The sequence below is a fragment of the Crotalus tigris genome, unplaced genomic scaffold, assembly GCF_016545835.1.
Source record: "Crotalus tigris isolate CLP2741 ecotype Arizona unplaced genomic scaffold, ASM1654583v1 scf7180000018172.2679963, whole genome shotgun sequence".
Classification (NCBI taxonomy): domain Eukaryota; kingdom Metazoa; phylum Chordata; class Lepidosauria; order Squamata; family Viperidae; genus Crotalus; species Crotalus tigris.
In genome coordinates this window covers 376,545-403,931 of record NW_024096864.1, presented here as the reverse complement: position 1 = coordinate 403,931, position 27,387 = coordinate 376,545, and the positions used below count along the sequence as shown (strand labels likewise).

Sequence of the window (27,387 nt, the reverse complement as noted above, 5' to 3'; positions counted from 1 at the left end):
CAATTCCAACTTTGCAAGATCTTTTCCCCCACCCACACAAGAAGTTGAAATTGATTGAACCTTTTTTTTTTTTTTTTTGCACACGGTGGTGGAGGCCCAAAGTGAAAAGGTTTTATAAAACTCAGCTGAAGGACTAGGACTGGGGCAACGGGTGCGCGTGCTCACAGAGAGGGCTCCACACATGCCACCTGTGGCACACATGCCATAGGTTTGCCACCACGGGGTTAAACCATGGATCTTATTTGGCCACAACCAGAGCTACCTTTGGAGAAGACAGTTGACGAACATTAACAACGATTAGGAGAGTTGAATTGTTTTAGTTCTTTGGGGATGTGATGCTCATAGCCTCTATCAAATGTATAATCCTAGTAATGAAAACTATATGGGAAGCTTGAATTCATCCAGCTGAAAGGGTGAGAGGTTTTTACACCATTTTCAGATATCAGACAGCTCCTATTTTGGATTGTTTATAGGGTACTATTTCATTACTGGAGTACACCCCAAAATAAGTGTTTCCCTTGTGTCCATTTTAATTCAGATGCTCCTTTGAACCAGTTTTTTTTTAGGCATGGGATGACCTTGTTGGAGCAATGAAACATGGGAAGGGGGGACTTTGGGACAACTGTGGCATTTCCTGAAATTCAGAACTGTGATACAAATGACCACAAGCCACTCATGACCTCTGGCTCATATTATTATTTTAGACATTTGGAAAGGCATTTTCTGTGAATGAAGTGAATGACTGGGAATGATTTACAACGCAACCCCCTTGCTTTAAACACGCTTTTCCCATGCTCCATTTAAAGCAGGGGTGTCCAATGTTGGCAATATTAAGACTTCTGGACTTCGATCCTCAGAATTCCCAGTCAGCCGAGCTGGCTGAGGAATTCAGGGGCTTGCAGTCCACAGGTCTTAAAGTTGCCAAGGTTGGACACCCCTGCTTTAAAGAAAAAAAAGGGGAGCTGTATAGGAGTTAAACTATAACACATTAAAAAGTGCCTTAAATCATACTTTCATTTAAATCACACTTGGGCTCGTGCTTGTTATAGTTTTGAATGAATTAAAAAAAAAATAGTAACCCTGGGGCATTCAGAACAACCCAGAGAAGTGTTTAGCTGAAAAGGTATACATGAAGCATTTTAAAGATTTAAATCCATTCTTAAAAATGAATTGAACACGGGTGTGTGTCACTCTTTTAAGTCAGGAGTCTAAAGAACCACTCAACCACTCACTACATGAACACATTTACTGCAAGTAGCTCTATGGAAAGCCAATTCAGATAAATATAAACACTATACAGAGCTTCAAGCTAGTCTCCCAAAATTGCAAAATGTGCTGCATTTTACCATGAAAAAAACAATGTAACAATATTTACAATGGAAGACACAGCCAGATCAATCAGCTCAAAACCTTTAAACAGATCAGTGAAGCAGAAATAGCAAATATAATGAACACTTTCAATCATATATGTCTTTAGTTTGTACAGACAACTGTCCAATATCAAATTAAAAATTTACAGGACATTGTTCCATCGTTGGTTTCTCTGTATTGTACAGCAGCATCGAACGGGTGGCTGGAAGGTGGCCCACATAGAGCGATGTGTTTAGCAGATGGTCCTCCAGCACAATACTGAATAAGTTACTTGCTGTAAACTAAGACGAGAAAGATTGCATATTTTATTATGCTGTACCTGTTAGTCTTTGTAGCAGTAGTTGTGAGGTTACCCATTGATTCAGCATTTGTAAAATCAGTGCTCTACAGCCGCCTCGGGAATTTGTATGTAGCGCATGTGGCTTTCATCAAACCTTTTTCACAATTCATCTCTCTGAACTGTCATACACACACATACACACCCCAATTTTATTTACTCAACTAAGAGATGTAAAAGTACCTTCTGCAGCCTCTTCCAAATTGGTACCCTTCCAGAGGTGTTCAGACGCCCAGGATTCTGGGACGGGCAAGCTAAACAAATTGGTCGGGAGGCTCGCTTGGTGAGGACTAGCCTATTGCATTGCTAATTTATAGAATCTTAACCCAAAAAGACATGGCAGGACAGCACTGCGGTCTAGAAAAGTGGTCATAGTTTTAAAGTTAAGATCTGTTTAGCAGCAACTCGTTAACTCTACTCTTGAAAATCCTGCTTTAGTAAATTCAGAAACTCATCTGTGCTTTTAAACTCGGCAACTTTTTCTTCTTCTCCTTTCTGATTACAGCACTCCACGTAAATTCATCGGTATCGGCTATATTTGGCAAAAGTTCCCTAGACCGTTAGGCGAGAAGCACGTTAAATGAAACAAACAAAAAAAGATTCCAGTACATGGTGATGGACATCAGAACTGAAAAGGATCTAATTGGCTTTACAAAAGATCAGATGTCAAAACATGAGGCAGCACTTCGTATCTGTACAATATTCAAGGTAAAGGAATACCAGCCACGTGGCACCTGAGGATCTGTGTCCTGTTTTCAACTCCTTCTAGTATCAGTGCTTCTAATTATTAATGCACACTCAGTGTCTCCACCCTAGCGTCAAGCTCTCTAATGGCGGAAGCCTAGAATATGATGTACCTAGCTTTCGCTATAATTTTGAATTTCCAATTTTAAACAACACCCCTAGTAAGAAAGGTCTTCTTTTCCCCAAGTAGGCGTAATAATAATAATATTAATAATAATAAAGTATTAGTTACACTTTTTGCTAACTTTAGGGGAAAATAAAAGAATGGGCTCCAAATAAAAGGGATCTTTTATCAAAGTGTAAAATTAAGGGATTCTCTCTATAAAAAGCTCTACAGCACATTAACATGGTAATGCAAGGGTAATTAATATACAGTTGCAATTCCCCCCCCCCCATTTCAGCTTATAAAAAAATCAACTCCCCATTTTATCCAAAATTTAAAAGTCATAGAAGTAACTATACAGGGACGTAAGAAAATGCTTTTAACTATAATCAAGATACAACCAATTCTTCAGTTCTATTTTTACATTCCAAATATTCTCAGAACACTCTTAAACTTAAGAGGACATAGGTTTATTTATTTATTTTTTAAAAAAAGATATAGGACTCATAAATTTATTGTACCGTAAAGTGAAATTAAACAAACAAACAAACAAACAAAAAGAGTACCACTTCTCTGGTTTATAGCAAATTGCTCTTTGCGGCTATGAAATTTCACCATCACCTAGTGGGGATCAATCAGCATGAGAGAGGACTGCTCATTTACGGCCCCATTCCATGCGTTGAGTGCCTTTTAAGTACCAATAAATTCACTGACGCTTACTCCCTTGTAACGGAGTACAAAACTAGGACCTCTGCTTGCTTCATTCTCTTCAAGAAGAAAAGAGGAAGCACGCTAGGTGCTCTCACCCACCAACTGGCAGTTAGTTCACCTGCTTTCCAACAATTGCAGCTACCATCAGCGGCCCCTTTCCAAGGGGCCACCAAAGGAACAATCGAGAAAGGACTATTTTGCCGAAGGTGGGAGGGAGAAGAAAAAATGGTAGCTCCTCTAGAGAGAAAGGTAAACAAGAGCATCGCTATGGTGCATGCAAGAACAGGCAGGCAATGGAAACAGCGTCCTCCCAGACTCTACTGTTTTAGTTAATGGGAACTGGGAGTATTGTGTGTGTGCGTGTGTGTGTGCGTGTGTGTGGTGTGTTGGAAATTTGCTATCCAAAAGACTAGCTGCAGGCCTCTAGCTCTGAAACTATGATCTACTGATTTCGTCGAGAGTTACAAACACGTTTTGCTTAGGATTATCGCCTTGACATGTGTTCCCCGTCCTCTCAAAATGGGTTTACAATTGCAGAAAAAATAATAACTCTAAGCCAATGATAAATTGTTTCAGCCATCCCTTCAAGTACTAGAAAAGCAAACCCAGCATAGGAAGCTTCTCTGATACTGCGACTTCTCGAAACAAAAAACAATTGGTGCAGGAGATGTAGAAGTAGTGCAGGAAGTTATTGTTTTTCTACTCAAGCATTCGTATCGTCTCACGGATGGGGCTAGGAGAGCCAGAGAGCGGGGGGGGGGGAGAGAGAGAGAGAAAACCTCTCTTTCCTCCAAATTCATCCATGACAAAAGTTCATTTGGATTAGCGCTTTGACTGTAGACTCCACCACCCCTCAGTGAAATCTCATTCCAATGATGCGTGTCCACGTCTGTGCTGGTGGAAGGGAACAGAGTTAGCTGGAGATGGGCTCTGCTTCCAAAAGCACCACACAATTATGGAGATACCAGCTGGAAAGCCTGCTCTTCTCACAATGGTTTCCATGGTAATGCCATCAGTCTAGGAAAAGAACAAAAATATTTTAGTGCAACTGAAATGGGAGGGGAAAGAGAGAGGCACTTCTTTCTCACATTGTTTCTAGGGGAATTCAAACTAAAATCCTGGTTGGCACATTCAGATACTTCCAAGGACAATTTATGGCTATGAAACCACATAAAAAAATTCCACTGAAGCCAGTCCATACCTTGGTCTTCCCAACTATCATGGAGGTTTGCCAAATTTCTTTTCTAAGGTGCCACATGTAATCTGTACGGTCTCAGCTGTCCAGAAGATTAACTTGTCCTGCATTTGTTTAAGGCAGTCCACAGGTATGTAAATGATAAAGAGTATAAATGGATACTTCTGCGGAGTGATATTTATTTTACTAGAGTGATGTCCAATCAACTGGCATCTTATCGTTTCGTTTGCCTTAGAATCTATGTCCTACTAAAATTCTCAATGGTGTAGGTTTGTAACCTTTGTTTACCCAAAATGGTGCATCACAGGGCAACATTTTTAAATCAAAGTACCTCAAATGTGCTAACTTAAAGAATGTGCTCAAATGCAGGACTCCTTACTCCAAAGGAACTGAAATTTCAAGAATCTTCATCTTCTCGATGCTCCCACAAGCAAAGTCAATGGGGAAGCCAGCAGGAAATCAAAAGCCGCTCCTGCTCCCACTGCCTTTGTACCAGCCCGTGGTCAATCTGTTTCTCTCTCTTTAAGTAAGTAAATATTTACAAAGCATGAAGCAACAGATCCTAGGTTGTCTAGACATATTATAAAGTTCTGCTCCACAAAAGGCATTCCATGATCTCTTCCTTAGAAATATATTACAGATGTAGCAATATTTTTGACACTGTTATAAAGGAACTACAAATACACTTATTGTAATTCAAAATAAACTAGAATGATGTCATGAAAAGGAGTTCCCTATTTTTTTTTTTAATTTCATTTCACCGCTTAACACAGAAGACATTCAGATGACTCAAAGTTTTTCATACTGAGATAAACCAAGTGATCCATTGGTTTAGTAAATTTAAACTTTTAAAGAAACCAAAGCACATGCAGGTCACTGTAAGCTGTTTGCACACAGCGGCTTTTCTAAGAGTTGGATGGTTTTTCACAATACTACAAAAGATAAGAAACACCAACAGAGAAAAAAACTTGCCCATTTTTTCTAGTGAATTGTTGCACAACTTAGTATGCAAAGTAATTTACCACCAGGGTTGAACGTGGCATCCTTGAAATAAGGAAACCCTGTTCACAGGCCTAACAGCAAATGCTGTTATTTGCTACACAATTTATACCCAGGAATAGGATTAGGCTCTCCACTGGAGGTGAAGAGGCTTGTCCCAACTATCCCTTGTCAAAGCAAGTAAGAAGGATTATAAAGCAAAATTCTATGGATACTTAAGATTTTCCTGCAGAATTAACACAGTTGAATTAAAATAATGAAACAAAATTATAACTGAGGGGGAATCAGACCCAAAAAGAATCCAAAATTTTACCTTATTCTTACTTTTTGATACTAATTCCAAAGTTCTGCATACTTTTTTCAGACAAGATAAGCAAGAATTTTATCATCCAGCGGCTTATTCACAACTCCCTACGAATGTTTCTTTGGAACTACTGGACAAAAACGTAACAGCATAAAGATTTTTACCCTTAATTCTTTATGAAAGCAGCAGCAATTAAGGTATTTTTATACTTCAGATAATGCAAAAGAGAAGAGACTTGTATGTGTGTGTATATAGTCAACCATCCTAAACTTTGTTATTTCTGGGATTTATCATCATTCAGGAATTGGGGATCTGAGGTAAATGACACACTTACGAAAGATTATTTACTGGAAACAAGAGATAAATGAAACACTTGCCCTCCCAATCAACAACTCTACTTCCAAAAGCAGAACAAAAGTGAGAAGGTTGAGTTTTTAGAATTACACCAGCCATGATCTCTCTTCCAGCCACTGCAAAATATCAGTAGCTCTCCCCTTCACTTATGCTAAAGCCACTTACTGAATGTGTTTCAAACAATCATCTATCCCACTATGTAAGTTCAGTGTGATTACAAAATTCCTCCCTCTGGATTTGGTCCTCCCCTAACAACAAGGCTCTCTATGTACCCACATTCTTTCTTGCCTCGAAGGACTGAATCACATGTTAATATGTGGAATAATTCTGCGGAATAATTCTATTAGCAAATTAGAATCATATCTGAATGTTATCAAAGATCAAACACTTCCTCTATGTAAAAAACAAAAACAAAAACAAAAAAAACCCAAGCACGTCAGGGGCAGGATTCTGTGAGGAGGGACAAAAGTCACATATAAGAAAGGATAATCTGATTTGCACAGGAAAGAAATTAAACTGGAAATCTTCCTCCACATGGGTAGACAAAAGCAACAGTGGGATGCCTCTGTCATTGACACCCTAAAAGGAAATCTCGGCTCTTAAATAATTTATTCCCAAAATAAATTTCAAAGTATTTAATCATTTCCAATGTGCTGCCTCCCATTTCAAATAATTGTGCATAATGCCCGGTCATTAAGAGGGGGACGCAAAATCATAGTAACATTTACGGGTGCATACAGTATACTGGCAAGCACCAATTGTAGTGTTTTATTAAGGTAAGACCCAATATATACATCCGGGCTTTGGGAGGTCATGTAGAACAGAAATTGGGCCAAAGGGGTAAAAAGGAAAGTCCTTTTGTACTAGAAATCCATCTCTGTGACAATTTATATTCCCCCCCCCCCCGAATCCATTCATAAAACTTCTGTTTTTAATTTAGGGTTCTTTATCGTGCCACTACCTGTATCTGTCTATTAATGCCGCGACCCGCAACCGGTCGTAAGTCGAGGACTACTCAACCGGTCATAAGTCAAGGACTACTCAACTGGTGCAGCACCGTTTGCAGAATGGGACTTTTGGCGGGCTCAGCAGGGCAGAGACAGCCTGGACAATCCTTATTGGCTTTTGAAAGCCAATAGAACTAGACTCTGTTCAAGAGAGTCTATTCTATTGGCTTTCAAAAGCCAATAGAATAAAAGGGAGTAGCACAGCTAAGGAAAAGGGAGAAAAAATGGCAGACTGCATTGTTTGGCGACCCCTGTGAAATGGTCGTTCGACCCCAAATGGGGTCCCGACCCACAGGTTGAGAACCACTGGTCTAGGGCAAGGGTAGGCAACCTTGGCTCTTTTATGACTCATGGACTTCAACTCCCAGAATTCCTGAGCCAGCATGGCTCAGCTTGGAAACCTCTCCCTTTCCCCTCAGCGTGGCTGGCTCAGGAATTCTGGGAGTTGAAGTCCATGAGTCATAAAAGAACCAAGTTCCCTACCTCTGGTCTAGGGATGAGAGGCCAGGCAAACAGCTATTTTACCTATTGGAAGTACTGTTTCTATCCTGAAACAGTTCCTGTGTGTTCAACAATGGCCTAACAGGCAAAAATCTGAGTGAAGTTTATTTTAGCATTTAGCTACAGCTTCAGTGGCTGAAAAATCCCGATCATAAAGCAACAGGAGGGAATGATGGCCATTGCAATAGTTGTGGCATGAGCTGATGCTCTGCCTTCTTCAGTTTAGCCAATTCATCTCAGAAAGCCACCGGTTTCTGTTTCAACATGTACAGTACCAAGGTAGTCATTAGGCTGCCTTTCAGATGCCTAATAAAATTACACATGACCCAAGTTTTTTTTTAAAAAAAACAAACAAACAGCAATTTGCAGGGTGGGCTGAGCCAGCAGCTCTCTGGGTCATGCAAACAGTTTATGGATGAGTCATAACTTTAGGGCAAACAGTGGTGAGGATTTCTCCTTCTCTTCTTCCTCTCCCCATCCCTTTCCACAGAGTAAGATTGTGCAGTTTTTAAAAGATATTTCCTCACTTTTAACGAAAACCTTCTTGTATTATGTACTGTAAACAAAAATCTCCATGTTTTAAATCTCACATTTCTCCCCCTAGACCTCTTAGAAACGTTCAGCTTCAAAACCAGACCTGGCTTGTGTCCCAAAGGTGAGCAAACTATGCATCTGAGAACAAACCAGATCCTGGGTATTTAATCTTAATAAGTAATGCATGCTAGGATCCCAATATTGGACAATCCACCAGCTGCTAAACTTTCTACTTTTTCTTCCCATTTGCCTTTCCAAATTTAGGGAGATGTTGCTAACAATACATCAGAATAACAGACACTTCTGTCTGCACGATATTTGAAAGAGAATACATCATTCCAATACAACTGCAGCCACGTGTCACTTTTTTGTTCGCTTTTGCTTATGCAGATTTCTTTTCTCAGACTCCTGCGATTATTCAGATCTCTCTTCCTAAATGTTTTAGGAAGAAACTTATAAAGTGCTTTTTGTACCTTCAGATAGGATCTTAAAACCCAAATTCATGTTCATTTATGACTGCACTGAAGTGCCAATTACTTTAAGGTGTACAAAAATGCAGATTCAACTGTGAAGCTTGGACATTTAATTCGTTAACAATTTACAGAGAGATTTTTGTTTGCTATTCTTATATAGGAAAATCTTTAATCATATAATTCAATGCAAATATTATATGCTATTATATCTTCCAACACTGATCAGTAGCATAATAGATTCTGTTGTGTGTTAAGACAGATTTGCACACTGAACAATCAATAAATTCAGATGAGTAAAACATGCTTAAAGAATACTAAAACTGAAACAATTCCATTAAACTATTGCAAGACACAGAATGTTAATAAAGAAATGCCTTGTTTTAGTAATTTAAACAGAAATACAAGCCAAGCTTCCAACAATCACACTTTTCTTTTCAATATACTACATATGAAACTTTTCAACCAAAATTCTAGTTTAACACTTCTTGTGCTTTTTTCCCTACTAAAATGCTTCTCAAGTTGCAGGTTAAAATAATTCTTTGCATCTTTTAAGCATAGTATGATGTCAAATATCCATATGTCACCTTCTCAAATTTAGAAGACTGGGAGTGAACAACATGCATGGAAGCAAGCAATTTATTTTTATACATTCAGTTTAACAAAGTATTTTCTGGTTTGTCATTTGTTCATCGTTTGTCATTTGTAGTTTATCTAAACTGATAAACTACAACCTGAATAAAAAAAAATCAGAACTGCAAACAAAATTAAACCATGATTTGCACTTCTGATGTTAAAAGACTTTAAAAAAATGCTTTGAGTATGAAACTGATAGGAACTGACGATGCAGAAAGTGTGTTATTAAATTGAGCACGTAAGAGCAGGCTGTACATGCACATTTCACACCATATTAAACCATGATTTGCTAAACAAGTCATGATTAGAAAAAGTGGATTATTTTGATAATATATAATTGGGTGGGTAGGTCTACATGACACATGTAGCCCCAAGTATCCGAAGGGAGTAAGATGGCAGGTGCAGCCCTGTAGCCAACTAGAGATTTAGCTCCCTCTACAACAATGGTTCTCAACCTGTGGGTAGGGACCCCATTTGGGGTCGAACGACCATTTCACGGGGGTCGCCAAACAACGCAGTCTGCCATTTTTTCCCCCTTTTCCTTAGCTGTCCTACTCCCTTTTATTCTATTGGCTTTTGAAAGCCAATAGAATAGACTCTCTTGAATAGAGTCTAATTCTATTGGCTTTCAAAAGCCAATAGGAATTGTCCAGGCTGCCCGGCTGAGCCCGCCAAAAGTCCCATTCTGCAAACGGTGCTGCACCAGTTGAGTAGTCCTCGACTTACGACCGGTTGAGTAGTCCTCGACTTACGACTGGTTGGGGGTCGCGGCATTAAAAAGGCGGGGAACCACTGCTCTACGAGTACAGGCTGTGAAATACTATGCTAATATTTCTATTACAGATGGTGCTTTGGAATGGAATTTTCTCAGGTCAAATAAACAGGACAATGTCAAAAGTAGAAGAAGAGTTCTTTTCATGATTACAATCAATGTAATTATTGCAAGCAAGGTAACTAGAGTCAACAATACTTCTTTGTTCTTTAATTCTTCTTGCAATCTAAACTGTCCTCCAATAGTGATTTGTTTAGTGATGACTCAAAGTTACAACAGCACTGAAAAAAGTGACTTACGACTACTGTATATGCCGGCGTACAAGGCGACCCGGCGTATAAGACGACCCCCGTCTTTGTCGCTGAGCCGCATTCCTAGAACGTCATCTTATATGCCGGAAACTACCAGTATTTCTGGCATATAAGACGACTCGCGTATAAGACGACTCCCGTGTTTTGCGCCAATTTTAGCGCTTGCGGAAGTCGTCTTATACGCTGGCATATACGATATTTTAAACAACTTGTGGCCATTGCTGCATCCCCAGAATTCAGATGCTTGGCAACTGGCTTGTATTTGTGATGGCTGTAATGTCCTGGGATCATGCGATCGCCCTTGGCGACCTCATGACATGCAGACACAATTCACTTAACAATCGTGTTACCAACTTAACAACTGCAGTGATTCACTTAACAAGCATGGCAAGAAATGGGGCAAATCTCACCGAACAAATATCTCACTTAGCAACAGAAATTGGGGCTCAATTGCGATCCTAAATCGAGGACTACCTGTATCTGAAACAACTTTCCTTGCACTCTGGAAGACTGCCCACAATTTACCAACTTCATATACGTGCATCATATATAAGCAATTGTGCCAGAACGTGGAACTCCAAAGTTATAAAACATCTGAAAAAGTGTATTATTAGAATGATTAGCCTCTACGCTTTCTCCCAGTAGTTTTCAATCTTTTGATATTTGTTTAATCTGAAACGTAAATAACAAAATCTGGGTTAAGTTTTTCTTTTGTACCAAATTGCCTCCATTTTAAGATTCTTGATCAGATGTTGCATTTTTAATTATTTATAAGGGGAGGCGGTGTAAACGGTTTTCCAAGTGCATCAGCCAAAACAATACAATTGAGGAGTTACTGATTTAGAAAAACTTAAGACTATGTGGAAATAAAAACGAAACCGGCTTTGGGGGGGGGGAAGCATTCTGGAAGAAGAAATAAAAAGATTGGGGAAAGATTCTTGACTTTTTGCTTGACACTTCTTCCTAAAACCACTTGCCAAAAGAAGCTTCAAATACAAGCTTGGGAGAATAAACAGTAGAGTTGAATTGGATACTCTTGTTTCCACTCCTTTGCTACAAACTGCCACAGTCTGAATGGACTTTTCTGTGAGAAGAAGTGACTGGTGTTTTGTTACAATTCACTTCAGTCTAATGTTTACTCCTGCTCACAAGATGTCACCTTCAATTTATCACAATATAATGTTCTGCTTCCCTAGTTTCCAGTTGTTTGGCAAGAGGAAATCAACTCTTCCTATTCATAAAAAGCATGGAGGAGGGGCCTAGTAATAGGAAAAAAAACTGCTAGCAATATTTTATCTGGATCCCAGGAAAAATGGGAACTTCAGTACAGCGCAATGCCTGGCAGATGAGTCTTGCTTCTCACAACGAAACTTTGCAGAGTTCATTAAGTTTTTGTGTTAATTAGTATATTTAAGGATTGGAAGAACAAACCCTTTTGAGCTCTATTTGCAGAAACTACAGGCAATATGTTCAAGCAATAATCCTTTTTAAGCAAAAGACGTACACATTAGTAAGCCAAATGTGAAACATGCTGAGAAAAACAGGTGCATTCAACACGTTACGTGAAACTCACGTTTTGCTTTACAATTTTGAGCAGAAATGTTTGTATAAAACTATGATGCCTTGGAGTAAAAGAATCAGATTCATAATTCATACTTATGGGAAATCTGCTGCATTTTACACACAAACAACGTTAGAAAATTTCAGTGGGGATGCTTAAATTAAATGAGCAATTCAGCCTGTATCATAAACAGAAGCTGCACCTTGATGGTTAGCTCTTAATCACAGAATACTGGAAACACCTCTGACGTTAGATTGTTATTAAGGCTGTAACATCTAGAGACAAACATGTCCCAGACACAGCCTTGAAGTAGCCTAAGCAAGTTTGAATAGGCGTGTCGTGATGTTCTTGCTTTCTTTGCTCACTGATGAAATGAGAAAGGCTGCATTCACAGAATGTACTGAGCTATGGTCATTGTTTATTCACTTTATCCTTGTTTCAAAGTTCACGCGACAAAACGAAGCCCTACTAGTCACGAAAGTTGGGTTCCTACAGTATGTCAGAATAAAGTGTTATTGGACTTTGTGGTGTTTTACAAATAAAGCCAGAACATAGCAACAAGACAGACGTAAGCTACCTACTCTGACATTATTATATTTCATGGTTCCACTTGGTGCAATGACTAAGGAGAGATACTTGAAAACACTACCTCGGTAGGACTTGAAAAGCTCCCAATTACTTCCAAGCAGGAAAGCATTTTTACCACTGGGAACAGGCTTTATTCAAATATGGTGATTAATCATACGAGAGATGGAAAATAAGGAGCGCTAGGTCAATGAGCTTAAATGCTCATAATTCTGGGCTGGATGGTAGCAACTGCCTACAATACACTAACTCTTATAAACACAAACTGCAGGTCCCATAGCTTTTGAATAAGGAAATAACAGTCAGAATCTTAAACTCTACCAAACTCAGCAACTGCCATCACTCCCAGTCCCAAACTTTTCATCTCTTTTCATATTTAAGAGTTACTATGGTAAACCTCAGGATGGAGTAATATATAAATTAAGCAGGGGCAAATGCAACCTTTCTCCTAAGTTTTCAAGTGAGGGATCAATAGCAAAAAGATAGTAACATGCTAAAAGTTTAAAATTGTTACAGTCAGATACAGAAAGCCAATTTCTCACTTCACATATGTATATGCTGGTTAAGTACAATTACCCTTTGAGATATAAACTGAGTTTTTCTTAAAGCAGCTCCAAAGCAGTATATAAGGTCTCACTAGTTTTGATTCTAATGAAACTGAGCTGAGTGCACTTAATTTTTTTAAAAAAAGATGAATTCCACACGACTGAAATTCAATAGCTTAGGGAGAACGCTTTGAATCTCGCCAAAGTCAAAACAAGAGAAAAGAACACCAAGGCAAGCTGCATATTTTTCTAAATCCCCAGTGCCCTGCTTACAGACTGACTCATCTTTTATGTAAGCTTTTCCATAGGCTGTAAAGCACTTTCCCATCCTGGTGACTTCAGGAAGCGTTGGACTACAACCCCATCCCTCCCCCCCCAACCCTCAGCTAATATAAGCAATAATCACAAATGATGGGAGCTCTAACATGGGACTCAATTTTAGAAACCGACCCCAAAATGTAAGATGTACACAGAAACATTGTTCAAAATGTTGGACTCTAGGACACTTTTATAATGTCTTTAACATGGAGGGACAGTCAAAGAGTTCTTGTTAAAAAACCATAGTAATCTATTACTCAGTTGTCATTCTGGTATTTTTAAATACTATGTACAGAAAGTACATGAAAATAATCATTAGTTGCTAAGTGACCATAATTTAAACAGTAATTAGAATCATGTAATCATGTAATAGAGCACACTGAGGTGTGTTCTATTTTTCTTTCTCTTCCAAAAACTACTGCTCCCAGAAATCTTTAGGGGAAGAGAATCCAACTTAATTCATTGTAATAATTACTTTTATAAAACTATATTTTAAAGTTAAAATAGTATAAATAATGCTGCAAATCTCGCTTTGGCCTACAGCCTGTTTCCTCCCACAGGAAAAAAAAAAACATAAGAGGGGGGGACTGTATTGTAATTGGAGCATTTCTTCTCCAAGACCTGAGAAAATGTAAATTGTTTTGCAAGGGATCTCTAAAACTATGAATGAGAAAATAAATTTCAGGCATCTGAAACATTAGGATTTAAAACAGATGGTTCAAAATTCTTTAGAACGTGTACAGCTATTGTTTTGCTACTATACTGAAAGATGTAAAACTTTTGATCCAAACTTGGGAATTACAGATGCAAACATGATTTATGCCTACCCAAATACTTTAAATCTGGCTACTGTATTACCAAGCATAATAAGGACAATTTAACAAGGGGGGGGGGAAGCATATCATGTCAAAGAGTTACAACATTTAGTGATAATGATTTAATTCTTTGGTCAGTGTTGTTTTTGCTCAGAACCTTTCAGTTTTCCTTGACTGCAACTGAACACCCACAATATTTTGAGGGTGGTGGGTGTGCAATCTAACAGAGAAGAAGGGTTCTGTTTAAGGGATAGTAGTGCCTTATATAGTGATGCCACCCAAGGAAAAGGTTTGGGAAATGAAAAGGGTTAAGGTACATCCATAACATTTTATAAAGTTGCATTTCAAAATAATATACTGAAACTTTACATGCATTAAGCATTAGAGCGGGTGCCTGCCACAATTACAAACCTTTTCTTGCGGAGTTGCACTTCAAACTGTCTGATCTGCTGAAATCTATGCTTACATATACTCCACTTTCCAGGTTTAGAGTACCGTTTGAGAGGTGGCAATTTGGTGTACTAGGGCTCTCCTCACAGTTTAGTGAATTCTCCCGCAAATTTAGAGCTATATAATTTAAGCCATTCTGAAACCCAGTTGAAGTATCTCTGGACATCTTGCTTTCGTGTCCATCTGAAATGTGTTCCTCCGGTTTCAGCCACACGTTGTCAAAAGAGGCCGAGCTGTGCCTTTTACTACTGTCAGTAAAGAAAGAGGAAGAGGTGGTCACAGTGGCTGCAGAAGAAAAGGTCTCCGAGCTGTGCCGTCTCCTTCCTTGGGGGTCAGCTCGAATGACTTTAGGTACTACGGGAGGATCCGGATTAGCGAGAGGGAAGTCCCTGTGACCAGCATACTGGTCAACAATGCACAGTCGGTTAACTATAGAAGGAGGACTATCAATCTTTAATCCGTTTTTGCTTTCTGTGGCAAATGGTCCAGGTGGTGTGGCTGCCATGTTGAAGGTCATCTCGGTGTAGTCATCAATCCGGCCACATGCTGTGCTAACACAAGCCGTACCAAATGAAAGTCTAGCGTAATCAGCATCAGGCAGGTTTCTAGAGAGACTTGAATTTGCATAAATTGAAATGTCCGTCAAAGAGTTAGATAGTTCTTTAGCAGCTTTGGGGGACTGGACGTCCAGATCAACACTCATGTAGTCGGAAAGCGGTGACTGCCTATGGTCACTACTGGAACCAAGAGATGATGGAGATCCTTCTGCAGATAAGGAATACGGCGTGTTACTCGCTTTCTCACCAAAATCTATATTTATATATTCACCGGGGCTAGATGGCTCAAGTGGAATTGTGCGATCGTACATTCTTGGTATGGTGTTACTACCTCTAGTACCGAGTGGAAGTCTTGTAGGCCTAGTAATCCTGTTCTGCGCGAGGCCTTCCTCTGAACTTTTCAGATGGGGTGATCTGGAAAGGCCATTAGCCAGAACTTCGTTGCTTTTCCCATTTTCAGATCCAACATACAATAATTTTCCAGGTGATGACATTGGAACATATTCATCATGTTCCCCGGTTACAGCCTTAAAGCTTCGTGGGAGAGAGAAATATGAGCCAAAATTTTTGGAATCGATGTTGGCATGCATATAATCTGGATCACAGGGTTGCTTTGGAGCAGCAGAATTTCCAGGAGACATATCCATATACTCATTATTTGTTGACTTTTCAGGGCCAGATTTAGAATTAAACTCAGTTAAGGGATTACGTATAGGTGAAGAGACAGTCCGGGGAAACATCATCATATATCCTTTAGAATCAGCCTGAGTTGACAACCAGGAACTGTTGACCTGCTTTGGAATAGATGTGCTTTTAGGAGTCATTGGCAAGTAGTCACTGTTGCTTGCAAGAGAAGATGCAACTCCTGGCATCATTGGCATGTATCCATCGTCTCTGGCTTTATTCTTGCTTTGATTACATACAGAATCAAGAATTGATTCCTCATACTCAAGTTCAGGGTTATTTTTAAATCTTGGTGATTCAGAACAAGACAGGCGTCCGTGGCTTCCTGAGGAATCTTCATCTAAAGTAGTTTGGGCTGTTTTCTGTTGTCCTGGTACTGAAGCAGGCTTAGTTAACGAGTATGTTCTTTTTCTAAAGCATTTGTCAGCCTCCCGGTAATCATCTCTTGAACTATTATCCGTTTGCTGTTTGTTCATGGACATGTATTCATTTAGACAATTTTCTTCTCTGATTGGTGGAGTATTACCCAAGGAATCTGGCGTGTTACTTCTGACGCGAAAGTACCTGAAGTCTCCAGGGCTAGAACCATATTCATCTGAGGAAATGAAACCTCCATCGCTTGGGGACCCACACACAGACGAACTGGAAGGCCTTACAAAGTTATCGGTCACTGAGCCATGCCCGCTTCCCGAAGAAACACTGATGGGACTAGTAGTAGAAGGAAAATGAGAAACTGGCAGAGAGGCAGACCGAGTATGATAAGAAGAGCTAAATGCTGCTCTAACGTATCGTCCACTCCCTTCTTGGCGGCCCAAATTCATCCTTGCAGTATTCAAATGAATCAGACTTCCAGTAACTGATCTAAATGGTCTGGTCATGGTCCCCTCCCCTTCACTAGAAGTTCTGAAGCGATAAGCACTGCTGCTTTTGGTAGTAGGAGGAGTCCCCCCTGTAATACTTTCAGTTCGGGACCTTCTTTGTAGGCCAGTCTGGCTAGGGGGCAGATTACCAAGATGCCTCCTGGTAGTTATGAAGGAAATAGGGTTGGTACTGCTGCCACCACCAGAAGACTGGCTCTTGCTGCGAGGTCTAAACTCAGAGAAGGCTTTTAGAGCTTTCATGGTCTCTAGAAAAGTCTCATGCATGTTCTGGGCAACCACCGAATCATCTACTTGCATCCATAGCTCACCTGGTCCAATGGAGGCTGACCTGCCCACTTCAATGAAAAAAAAGTTTTCCGAGTGCCCACATCGCCGAATGTTCATTAGTTGCAAATGGACGGAGGGTACTTCAGTATTGAGCTTGACCAGGTGAATGGCCTTGCTGGAAAGGCATAACCTGTACACCCCTGTCAAATTCTTGGTCTGCCCCAACCCCTTAGGCTTCACGTTGACTTGCCAAACTTCTTTGAACACCGTTCCTGGGCGGAGGGTAGCTCCGTAGTGCTCATCGTCGTCGTCCAGCTGCTGATCGGTCTGGTCCTCCTGCTCCAAGAACCCTCTCTTGCTTTGGCTCATGAGCTCACTGATGGCCTGGTACCACCCTTCTTGCTCGGGCTCGTTCTCAGCCACCATGGCAAAGTACTCATCCTTGGTATACAGGGCAATGATATGTTTATGCTTGGCATCTGCCCTCCGGCTGACAGTGAAGCACTGGTAGAGAGGAATCACCCTTTTGGGGGACGGGCAGCAAAGGGCCACATTCCCTCCAGCCGCCGCCGCCGCTGCCGCCCTTAAGCTACTCTTGAACTTCTTCTCGCTGTCATAGTATTCCAGCCGGGCCGGGCCCAGGTGACTCTCCGCCCGCAACACAAAGTACCGCTTGTGCCCATGCTTCTGCTTCCTCAGGTAGCCGCATTTCCTCACGTCGTCCCCCCAGGTGATGCTGGCCGGGGGCGTCAGGGCACAGCCCCGGGCAGAGGTCACCGGAGGCCCACTCCGGCCCAGGGGGGTGGCAGGGGCTCCTGCTCGGCCCAGCGCGGCGGGGTCCCCGAGCAACAGGGCATCTTCTTCCTGGACGAGGCAGAGGGAGCTGCTGGGCGATTTCCTCAGCAGGAGCAGGAGATGGTGCGGGGGCTGAGGCGGGGGCGGGCAGGGAGCGCTCTCGGCCGGCTCCTGGTCCTCCTCATTCGCCGCCAGCCTGGAGGAGCCGCCGACGCCGTCTCCCGTGCCTGCTGCTGCTGCTGCTGTTGCTCCGGCCGCGGTGCCCGCCGCCTCGTCTTTGCCTTCCAGCGCGGTGCAGCCGCCCTCCCCGGCGGGGCCAAGCATCCCGCTCGCCATCTTAAGGGGCCGGGGCAGGGTCCGAAGCGCTACGCCAGGCGAGGGAAGCAGCCGCTCTCACAAGGGAAGGGTCTCCCAGGCCCGGCCCGACATGAGTGCCCGCGGCTCTCTCTCTCTCTCTCTCTCCTCGGCGCCGGCCCAGCTGGCGGCTCCCGGCCTAAGAGGAGACAGGCAAGGCGGCGGCGGCGGCTTCCACCCTTCGGCCGCCGGTCAGACGCGCCGGGCTGCTCCGACTCTCCCGCGTCTCTCCTCACACCAGCAAGCAGGCTCCGCGGCACCACGGCGAAAACATCACGTGACCCACACCCCCTCCCGCGCGGGCGGGCGAGCGGGCGGGGAGGGAAAAGGGGGGGCCGCGAGGCGAGGCCGCGCTTGGGCCCGCCCAGAAGGCGGGGCGCGGAGACTCGGCGGCCGAGCCTGGAGGAGCGGGCGGGACGGCAGCCAATGGGAGTCGGCGGAGTTTGCTCAGAGGGTCCAATCGTCAGTCACCCCGCCCTTGGCTGGCGGGTGGGTTCTTACGCCTCTTTGAGAAGGACGGGCGGCCGCTCGGCCCAATGAACGGCGGGAGTGATTAATAGTTGGGGGGGGGGTGGCCGTCGCCGAGGTGTGTAATGTGTGTGTTTTTGAGAGACAAGAAGGCACGGAAGGAGGGGCTTGGGCGCCGTCCAATCATCGTCTCACACAGTGGAATCGACGCCAGGCGGAGGCCGGAGCCGCTCCGTGCGTGCGTGTAAGATGAGTGACTGAGAAAAAAAAAAAAAATACACATACACAGAGAGGCCGGCCGCTGCAGATGGAGCAGCAGCTGGGGCAACCAATCGGCGGGCACGATGCCCTCGCCGCCGGCCAATCAGCAGGGCAGGAAGGCATTTTGGCGGAGAAGGGTGGATGTTTTTCTCCCCCCCCTTTACAACTTTTTTTTTCTTCAAGGAACGGCGCCTCACACACGCACCCCGCCTTCTCTCGCCGCGCCCGCCTCGAGGGCCTGCGAGGGCCGGGATTGGCCGCGGCGAGGGCCAATAGCCAGGCGCGAGGGCCGGGGGGAGGAGGAGTGGGTGGAGCCGCCGGCGAAGTAAACAACCCGTCGGCGCGCGGGCGACCGTTGGAAGAGGCGGCGGCGGCGCTGGCAGCGGCGGGAGGGGCGCGAAACCAACCGTCGCCTCTGCTGGGAAGCGCGAGGGGCGGGGCGGGACTTTCGACCACGTGCCCCGGGGCCGCGCGGGCCACGCCCAGGCCACGGCGGCGGGGGTAGTGGGAACGTGTGAAAGCGCGAACACGTGTACAACGCGCCGGCGCTCTGAGGAGGAGGCTGAAGACGCGCTTCTCAATTACCCCCCCTTGACATCTGTTAACCCTGAAATAAAAAGAGACAATAAGGCGGGGGGGGGGGTTTCATAAAAAGCTTGAAAGAATGCCTTATCCATTGCCTTGTTATTTCAGTACGTTTGCATAATGTTAAATTGGGGGTGTAAAATACAGTGGAAAGTTCACCCATGGCCCTGAATTCGAGTAAACCGAGGTCATCATATTTGAGGAAGTTGCAGTGGTTGCGTTTCTGATTTTGAGGGCTTATTTTAAAAGCTCCTCTTTAAAAACTGAAACGTATCAGAGACGTAAGAGACTCTCGGTATCCGGAAGGCTGCAAATCTGTTCAGTAAACAAGGAATGCTTAGTGTTTCCCCTGCAGACAAGATATTTTGACCACCAAAGCTGCTTTTAAGATCTGTGATACCTGAAAAAGAACAATAGGGATGATAAAAGTCAAGAGTAGAAATTGTTGACCAGACTACTTCTATAAGATGATATCTGGCGGGTGGGAAACCTAATACAAAGATGACTATTCCCTTAAATATGAGCATAAACCTGGTGACACAGCAAAGAGGAGCAAATAATGAAAATGCAATTGTTGAAAGCCTACATGACTACTAGCAGTTAAGAACAGAACATTGCAAAAACAAGCCTGTTGAATAATAATCATTTTGATAACATATGTAAAGCATCAGAGGAATGCAAGTATCCAATTAATTCTCATCTGATGAAAGACAGAAATGTTGTTAGAACTTGGGCATCTTCATTGAAAGGAATTCTGTTAGTTCACATCAGTGTAACTCAAGGCTATGTATTATCGGAAAAGCAAAGATTAATCACGTTTTTGTAAGATTTGAGATATTCCTCACTATATGTTGGACCTGAGATTTAATTTCGGTTACAGGAGATGATGCTGTTTATTTCACCGGGAATATGAAGACTCAATGGTCCTTTAGTGAAACAGAGATTTTTTTTCTATAACTGCCTGTTTGCTGTTGTTTATGTCTGTTTTACATTGTTTATGTGTATCTAGTCATTACATTATATCTATTTGCTTGTGGAAAATTTATAGTTATCTTTTAGAACATTTTCTTGGATGGTTTTACTCACTATATTTTCATTGTTCATTTCCTGTGCTATAGTTTATACTTTGGTGAAAAAAAATGACAAGAAGTCTTTTCCCTCTTTTATTCCACATTCCAGAAATGGCTTCTTTCTTTCTTTCTTTCTTTCTTTCTTTCTTTCTTTCTTTCTTTCTTTCTTTCTTTCTTTCTTTCTTTCTTTTTTGCTTTCTTTCTTTCTTTTTCTTTCTTTCTTCCCTCCCTCACTTCCTTTCCTCTTCTTTCTTTGTTGCCTTCCTTTCCTCCTTCCCTCCCTCCATTCTTTCCTTCTTTCCATCCTTCCCTCCCTCCTTTCTTTGCTTTCTTGTTTTCTGGCTTTCTTTGCTTTCCTTCCTTTTCTTTCTTTCCATTCAGTACACAGTGTAGCTTAATAGTATAAACAAATTATATACAGATAAGCACTAATTGTAAAACAAATTAGCCCAAATTAGATTCATATTAGTGAATCAACTATCATTTTACAGATAGTAAAAACTGGCTCTGCTTAAAAGAACAGGGTCACATGTACATCAGGGGAAAAAATTGTAAACATTAGCAGGATTATCAGGGAATTATGTGGGGTTATCAAAGTCCACTAGCATAACATGGGCAATGCAATGAAAGAATTTACAATTTTCCCCCAAATGGAATGCCTTCATCGTTCTGAGACCATTGAAGAGAAGGCATTGAATTGTGCCAAAGAGAATACCTCCTCTTTAGAGATTGTGCAGCTGCTCTGTGTTTACCTTCTGGCAGTCATTTTCATTTGAACTGATGGGAAAATGTTGGTTAGGATGCACCGTTTTTGACTCTCTTCTTCAGCTTACATTCAACGAATCGCAGGATTTGCCTAATGATTTAGAGGAGTTTATGCAACTTGGATCTGGTTTAGCTCTTTAAGCATCCAGCATTAGGCATGGCTCCCTGACATCCACATGGCAGGTCTTCTCTCATAGTCCAGCTATGAACACGGATCTTGTGCTTCAGAGAGTGAAAGGGCAGGTATGGGTGATGCTCTCCTTCCATACAAGTGAAAGTGAAGTTCCAGAAAGCAGATGCATCTGCAGATGGCAGGACGCCAAAGGAGCTTATCTCAAGATACTTCTTGGATTCTTAAGGGAGTTTCAGCCATGATCCCTTTCCTGGCTTTCGTTATTTTTATTTGAACTAATAAGCCTACATGTGCTGCTTACTGTATCTTTGTGCCACTCTTTGAACAGAGCAGGAAAAAAAAAATGATACAGGAGATTCAGCTAAAGACTCTTCTGAGTTGTAAATCAGTCATTTTCCGCAGTAGTACAGTTTGTTTCTATTAGCTTTCTAACAATGGCATTGAAGGACTTCCTGCAGGAACATAAACACTGCTTCTTAATGGAGCATAGTCTTATCCAGAGGTCAGTCTTTTGACAGTCAAGCAATGGCAGACCTTAACATTATCTAAATTCCAATTCTAGTCCATACTTGCTGTCGTCTCTATGTAGTATATATTATTTTAAGCATGCTTACTCAGAAGGAAGCTTTATTAAATTCAGTGAGATTTGCCCTATTAAAAAATGTGTAAGATTGCAATCAAAGTTTTTTTAAAGGCCCACAGTCATCCGTGAACAAAACATCAAGGATGTGGTATGCTATTTGAGAGCAGAGGAATGCTGTTTTGCCACTCGCATACCCTTTCTATTTTGCATTTCCCAATCAGCCTACTTTCTTCGGCCCAACATGAAGGATGTACATTCCTGAACTGTTTAGACGTTGCAAAACCATTCATATAATTTCTCCTGATTGTCGTAATTTCCCATAATTTAACTGTGACCATTTTCAATTTATTATTTTAACGTTTCGTTTAAAACGTCTCAAATACATCTCATAAGAGTTATTTTTTATCTCTGCATGCATTTAATATATGATCTGTTGCAGAAGCAGATCGCCCAAAGTTATTACAACATTGCAGTGATAATAGCTGCAGTTGTAATGTGGTTGCACTGACAAAGTGGAATGGGTGGGCTCCAAACTATTCAATATTAGCAATACTCGGAAAATGTGCCCTGCGTTTGCTATTAAATTAGCATCCTGACAGTTCCTGAAAACTCCCCTTTTTAAGGACAATGTTGGTTTTAATTTATCTTCTCTTGTTACCACAAGGTGATTAGGGCTTACTGTATTCAAGTTCTTGAACTCAGAATTTTTGCTGCAGGCAATGTGGAAAAAAACATTCCCAGGAAACATTTGTTTACTTGCTCTTTCTTTTTAGTCCATCGACTTGTTTTGACAGTTGCCATGACAAAGCGTTTTTACCTATAGGAAAATAACTGCTTGATTAGCATTTCCTGTTTACAAACCCAGGGATTACACAGTGTGTACGTTCACCGAGCTATTCTGTAATTTGGAATATGTAAGTAGGATTCAACCAATGGACTTGTACAAAAATCCATCCATTTCTTATTAGTACATTTTATTTAATTAGGCAAGTGTTGGAGAAGGTTTTCCTTTTTCCAGACAGAAGCTGCCAAATGAACAGGATTTAGGACATGTGTGGAAAGAACAGTTTCATGCAAATTCCAATTTTCTCCATCTCTGTAACAAAAGTGGTGATCTAATGTAAAACTGTATTTTTCTGGGCATGGAATAATTTCCATTGAAAGTGAAGCCACCTCCAATAATTATATACCAATGTGAGTGCATAAATCCATGTTGTGGAAATCATAGACAATAGCAAGAGAAGTGAAAGAATCTACCTGGCCTTGCCCCTCATACAATTAGAATAAACATAAATAAAATGGTCTCAATTGACATAGATACAGGTGGCCGTAGTTTAGTGATTGCAATGATGCAGCGATGAAAAAGTAATTGCAACACATCTTCACATTTGTGACCTTCACTGTTCTGTAAAACAGGAAAGCTGAATTCAGATGATAAGCAGTTAGCCACCACTTAGCTTAATGACCAAGTTGCCACCACTTAGCCACCACTTCACTTAATGACCAAGTTGCCAGTCCCGATTGTGGTTGTTAAACAAATATCTGTACTGCGGTCTTTTTATGTGACACCGATAAGGACAGTCAGGTCTAGAAGTAAACAAACAGGAATAGCACATTCCCAATCAAATGAATTCACACTTGTATTCTGGAAATGAAACAGAAAAAAATGGAGTAGCAATTAGCATCCCCAAACTTATTACTGCACTAGAATAAGATATACTCAGTCAGTGACATCATAATTCCCATCAATATCCAAGGGCAGCCATTCCATTTCATGAGTATACAGGTGTATTCACCAACAATGGATGCTGAAGAAGTCCATGGAAATTTACAGTGAGTAATAGATTAAACACCAAAAACAGGTGTTCTCATAATTGACAATTTTAATGCAAATGTTGGAGAGACCTCTATGGAAAACATTAGAAAATTTGAACTAGGAACCCCCAGTGGTGCAGGACAATGATTAATAGACTTCTGTATAGGAAGTAAGGTATGTGACACACCTTTCAACAGCACAAAAAGATGGTTCTACACCTGGACCTCTCCAAATCATATACATTTCACCTTCTGTAGCAACAATGGAAAAACTCTAGGCTGAATTGCACAATTGTCAATGACCAATTCAGTCCTTTGGTTCTTAATCACAGAAATAGACATCAGACTGAAAAAGCCTAGAAAAGACTGGATCCCAATTAGGCGCAACCTAGAATCCATTCCCAGAAGTATGTAAAATTGAGAGACAAAGTCCTGTACCTAGTGGACATGAGCCCAAGGAATTGTGGGAAGACGTTAAATGATTGTAAAAGGGGAAGAACTAGACTAGAACAGAACAGAATAGAATTTGTATTGATTTAGTCTTTTGACCCTATCCAAAGTATAAAACTGGAAGCCAGCAAATATACAGTATAACAGAGCCAGAAGGCAACAACATACAGAGTATCAAACAAGGCCATGAAAATAGCTTAAGAGGAAAAAGAAACTGGCAAAAGCCAGAATGATCTAGGGAAAATTAAAGAACTTAATCCAGTAACAGCTGAAAAGAGATAAAGAGTTATATCTGAATTCCGAGTGAAGACAAATAGAAAATAACAGACCAGAAAGGATAAGGTATCTATTTAGGAAAATCAGAGAAATCATGGGAATGTTCCAACTTTGTGTCAACGTCATGTGGAACAAGCGTGGAAAGAAATTAAGGAAGCGACCAAATGGGAAATAAGATGAAAGGAATAGAGAGAAAACTTGTACTAGAAGACCAACCCCAAAGACATTGTATTAAAAGACAAAACTATGAGAATGAACAGTAAAAAAAAAAACAACCTTTTCCCCAAAGTAAGAATCAAAGAGGCCATGTTTCTCACTTAGTTTTCTCCCTGCTATGCTAGATATGTTTGTTTGACCCCCCCCTTCCTTATATTTGATAGCAGCCCTTTGTAATCAGATTGTAGGTGTCGGATAAACGTGACGGAAACTTTATGGATATGTTAAAGTTCACCTGAAACATAAACCACAGGATTTCCTTCCTAGATCAATGAACCAAAGATAAAGTTGTTAATTTAGAACAGTTAAAACGAACAAACCCGAACGAAATCATAATCCCGGTGCCTCTCTCTGTCAACACAAACTCTGTTTATTGTGGGCCATTTCCCGAAGAGCGCCACATGTTGTTTGCCTGCGCACAAAGGACACACAATGACCGTGCATTGAAAGTCCGGCATGTGCCAAATGTTCATGAAAGAGAAATCCACCAGATGCTCTGAAGCTGTTTACGCATTTCAGATTCTTACGATTACTCTGTGACTACTCCTCGTAGTCCTGGGCAGAGCTCACCTACATATAGTAACTTCGGGAGTGGCTCAGATAAACAGTTGTTGCTTAAAGGCCCTCTGAGTCATCACTCTCCATTCTGCATTGCATAAAGGAACATGCTCCATTGGCCCACCGCCAGCCTCAGTGTACTCTCGCCCGTGTGGCCAGCAGGAAGTTTGTTTTGTAAGCTGGTACAGAGGGGGATGGGTGTACAGTTCCCGCGCACATGCTACTAAGATAAACAGTCCTGCAGAGTTTCTCTTTATGAATGTATATTAGCTTTGGTGAAATTTCTACTAGGACAGGGTGTACAGGATAAGGGTAACACGGAAGGGCTAAAGATAGAATTCTCAATCAATTCAATTCTCAATCAGAACAGACCTTAGAGGTCTTCTAGTCCAACCAACTGCTCATGCAGGAGACCCTACCCCATTTCAGACAAAGGACTGTTCAGTCTCTTCTGAAAAACCTCTAGTGATAAAGCACCCACAACTTCTGAAGCCAAGCCGTTCCACTGGTTAAATGTTCTCACGGCTGGGAAGTTTCTCCTTCATTCCATCACATGATATTTCTCCTTAACGTCATCGTCTATCGTATGAAGGATTAGCAACTACAGTACTGTAACAAGAAGAATGTAGGTGCGTTGTACAGACACAGTAGCCAAAGCCAGTGGGTTGTTGCAGTTATGGAGGGGACTAACTTGGTTTTAGCAAAGCTCTTGAGACTGAAACTGGCCATTCAAACATTTCTCTTAGAAGTCAGAAAACAGTTGTTCATACCGATAGAAGGGATTATGTATAGCTCAGGGTTGAATTGTGGAAAATTTCATGTGGTTATCTTGCAGAGGTTTCTTTACCCAACTAGGCAACTCCCTTCTAGCACTGATGATATTACCTAGTTGGGTCATGAAATATCTACAAGAAAACAGCCAAACTCATAGAGCACCAAAGACTCCACGTGGTTGCTAATTTAAAATGCTGAGAGATTTGCAGTACTGGTTATTGGCAGCCCTGAAGCTTTTGATCAGATTGGTGGAAAGTTGAAATGTTTGCAAGCATTTCATCTGTTAAGAAATGTTTCCTGCAGTAGAACAGACCCCTGAAATCCAATTTTGTGAGTCAGCATGAATGCCTAATGGGTTGAGTATGGCAGAACCGGCACAGGCTTTTGGTACCAAACCTGGAAACTCTTCAATCTTTTCTGTGGAAGCTCATTGTTTGACAGATGTTTAGTGCTTTCTCCACTTCCTTCTGATTAAAGATTCTTTGGGAAGACAATCAATTTTGTCTTCTGGTGAAAATTTACACCAAGACTACCCACATTCTGGTACAACAAGCCTCTCCTCCATACAAACTTACAGCCAGTATAACCAACCGTATTAAGGCCCCATCACCCAGTTGAGTACGGAAAAAGCCTGCGCTATTGATATGATCATGACTAAATAGCCTGAATAGCATACAGTTTATTTAGTTCAGTTCAAAACTGAAGAAGCTTCTTGGATGAGAAGTGAAACATTTTTAAGGAAGAAACCAAGAAAGCCCAGTTGCCTTTTGGCAAAACATCTTTGGGATAAGCAGTTAAAACAGACCATAAGTATTCAGGCTATTTAGTCATGATCATATCAATAGCTCAGGCTTTTTCAGTACTCAGCTGGGTGATGGGGCCTTAATACGATTGGTTATAATGGCTGTAAGTTTGTATGGAAGAGAGGCTTGTTGTACCAGAATGTGGATGTCAACGCTGCAAATACTGTATATTCTTGCTTTGACAATATGCAGAACTGTCTGGTATTTTTAGAGTTAATGCAGAGCAGAAGAGGGTGGGGGGAAAAGCCCGGGAAAAAGAGAGGAAGGGAACCTTTGACCTTCACACTAATTGGATAACGTGATATATGACAGCTAATTTAGGGAGGGAACATGCTGATAATTCAATTGCTCAGGGGAAGAGAATTTAGATCTTGGCATAGCCTTCGTTATGCTTGTGCCGACATTTTGTAACAATAAATGACTTTTAGGAAAATCAATGCCTGGAAGTTCTTTGAAGTGTTTCATTAGC

At 41.6% G+C, this 27,387-nt stretch overlaps 1 protein-coding gene across 1 annotated transcript; it reads right to left on the bottom strand.

Annotated features, from left to right (window-relative positions):
* Positions 1 to 1,228: 1,228 nt before the first annotated feature.
* Positions 1,229 to 18,480, bottom strand: IRS4 (insulin receptor substrate 4). The gene is made up of 2 exons (XM_039348723.1): positions 14,585 to 18,480; positions 1,229 to 4,283 (listed from the first exon to the last, which is right to left on the bottom strand). The coding sequence occupies exons 1-2, from the start codon at positions 18,141 to 18,143 to the stop codon at positions 4,279 to 4,281; spliced, it is 3,564 nt and encodes a 1,187-aa protein (XP_039204657.1). The 5' UTR covers positions 18,144 to 18,480; the 3' UTR covers positions 1,229 to 4,278.
* Between the last annotated feature and the right edge of the window lie 8,907 nt (positions 18,481 to 27,387).

What these genes read in the sequence shown, in the direction of transcription:
- IRS4 (XM_039348723.1), bottom strand. Translation starts at nt 18,143, where the DNA reads ATGGCGAGCGGGATGCTTGGCCCCGCCGGGGAGGGCGGCTGCACCGCG.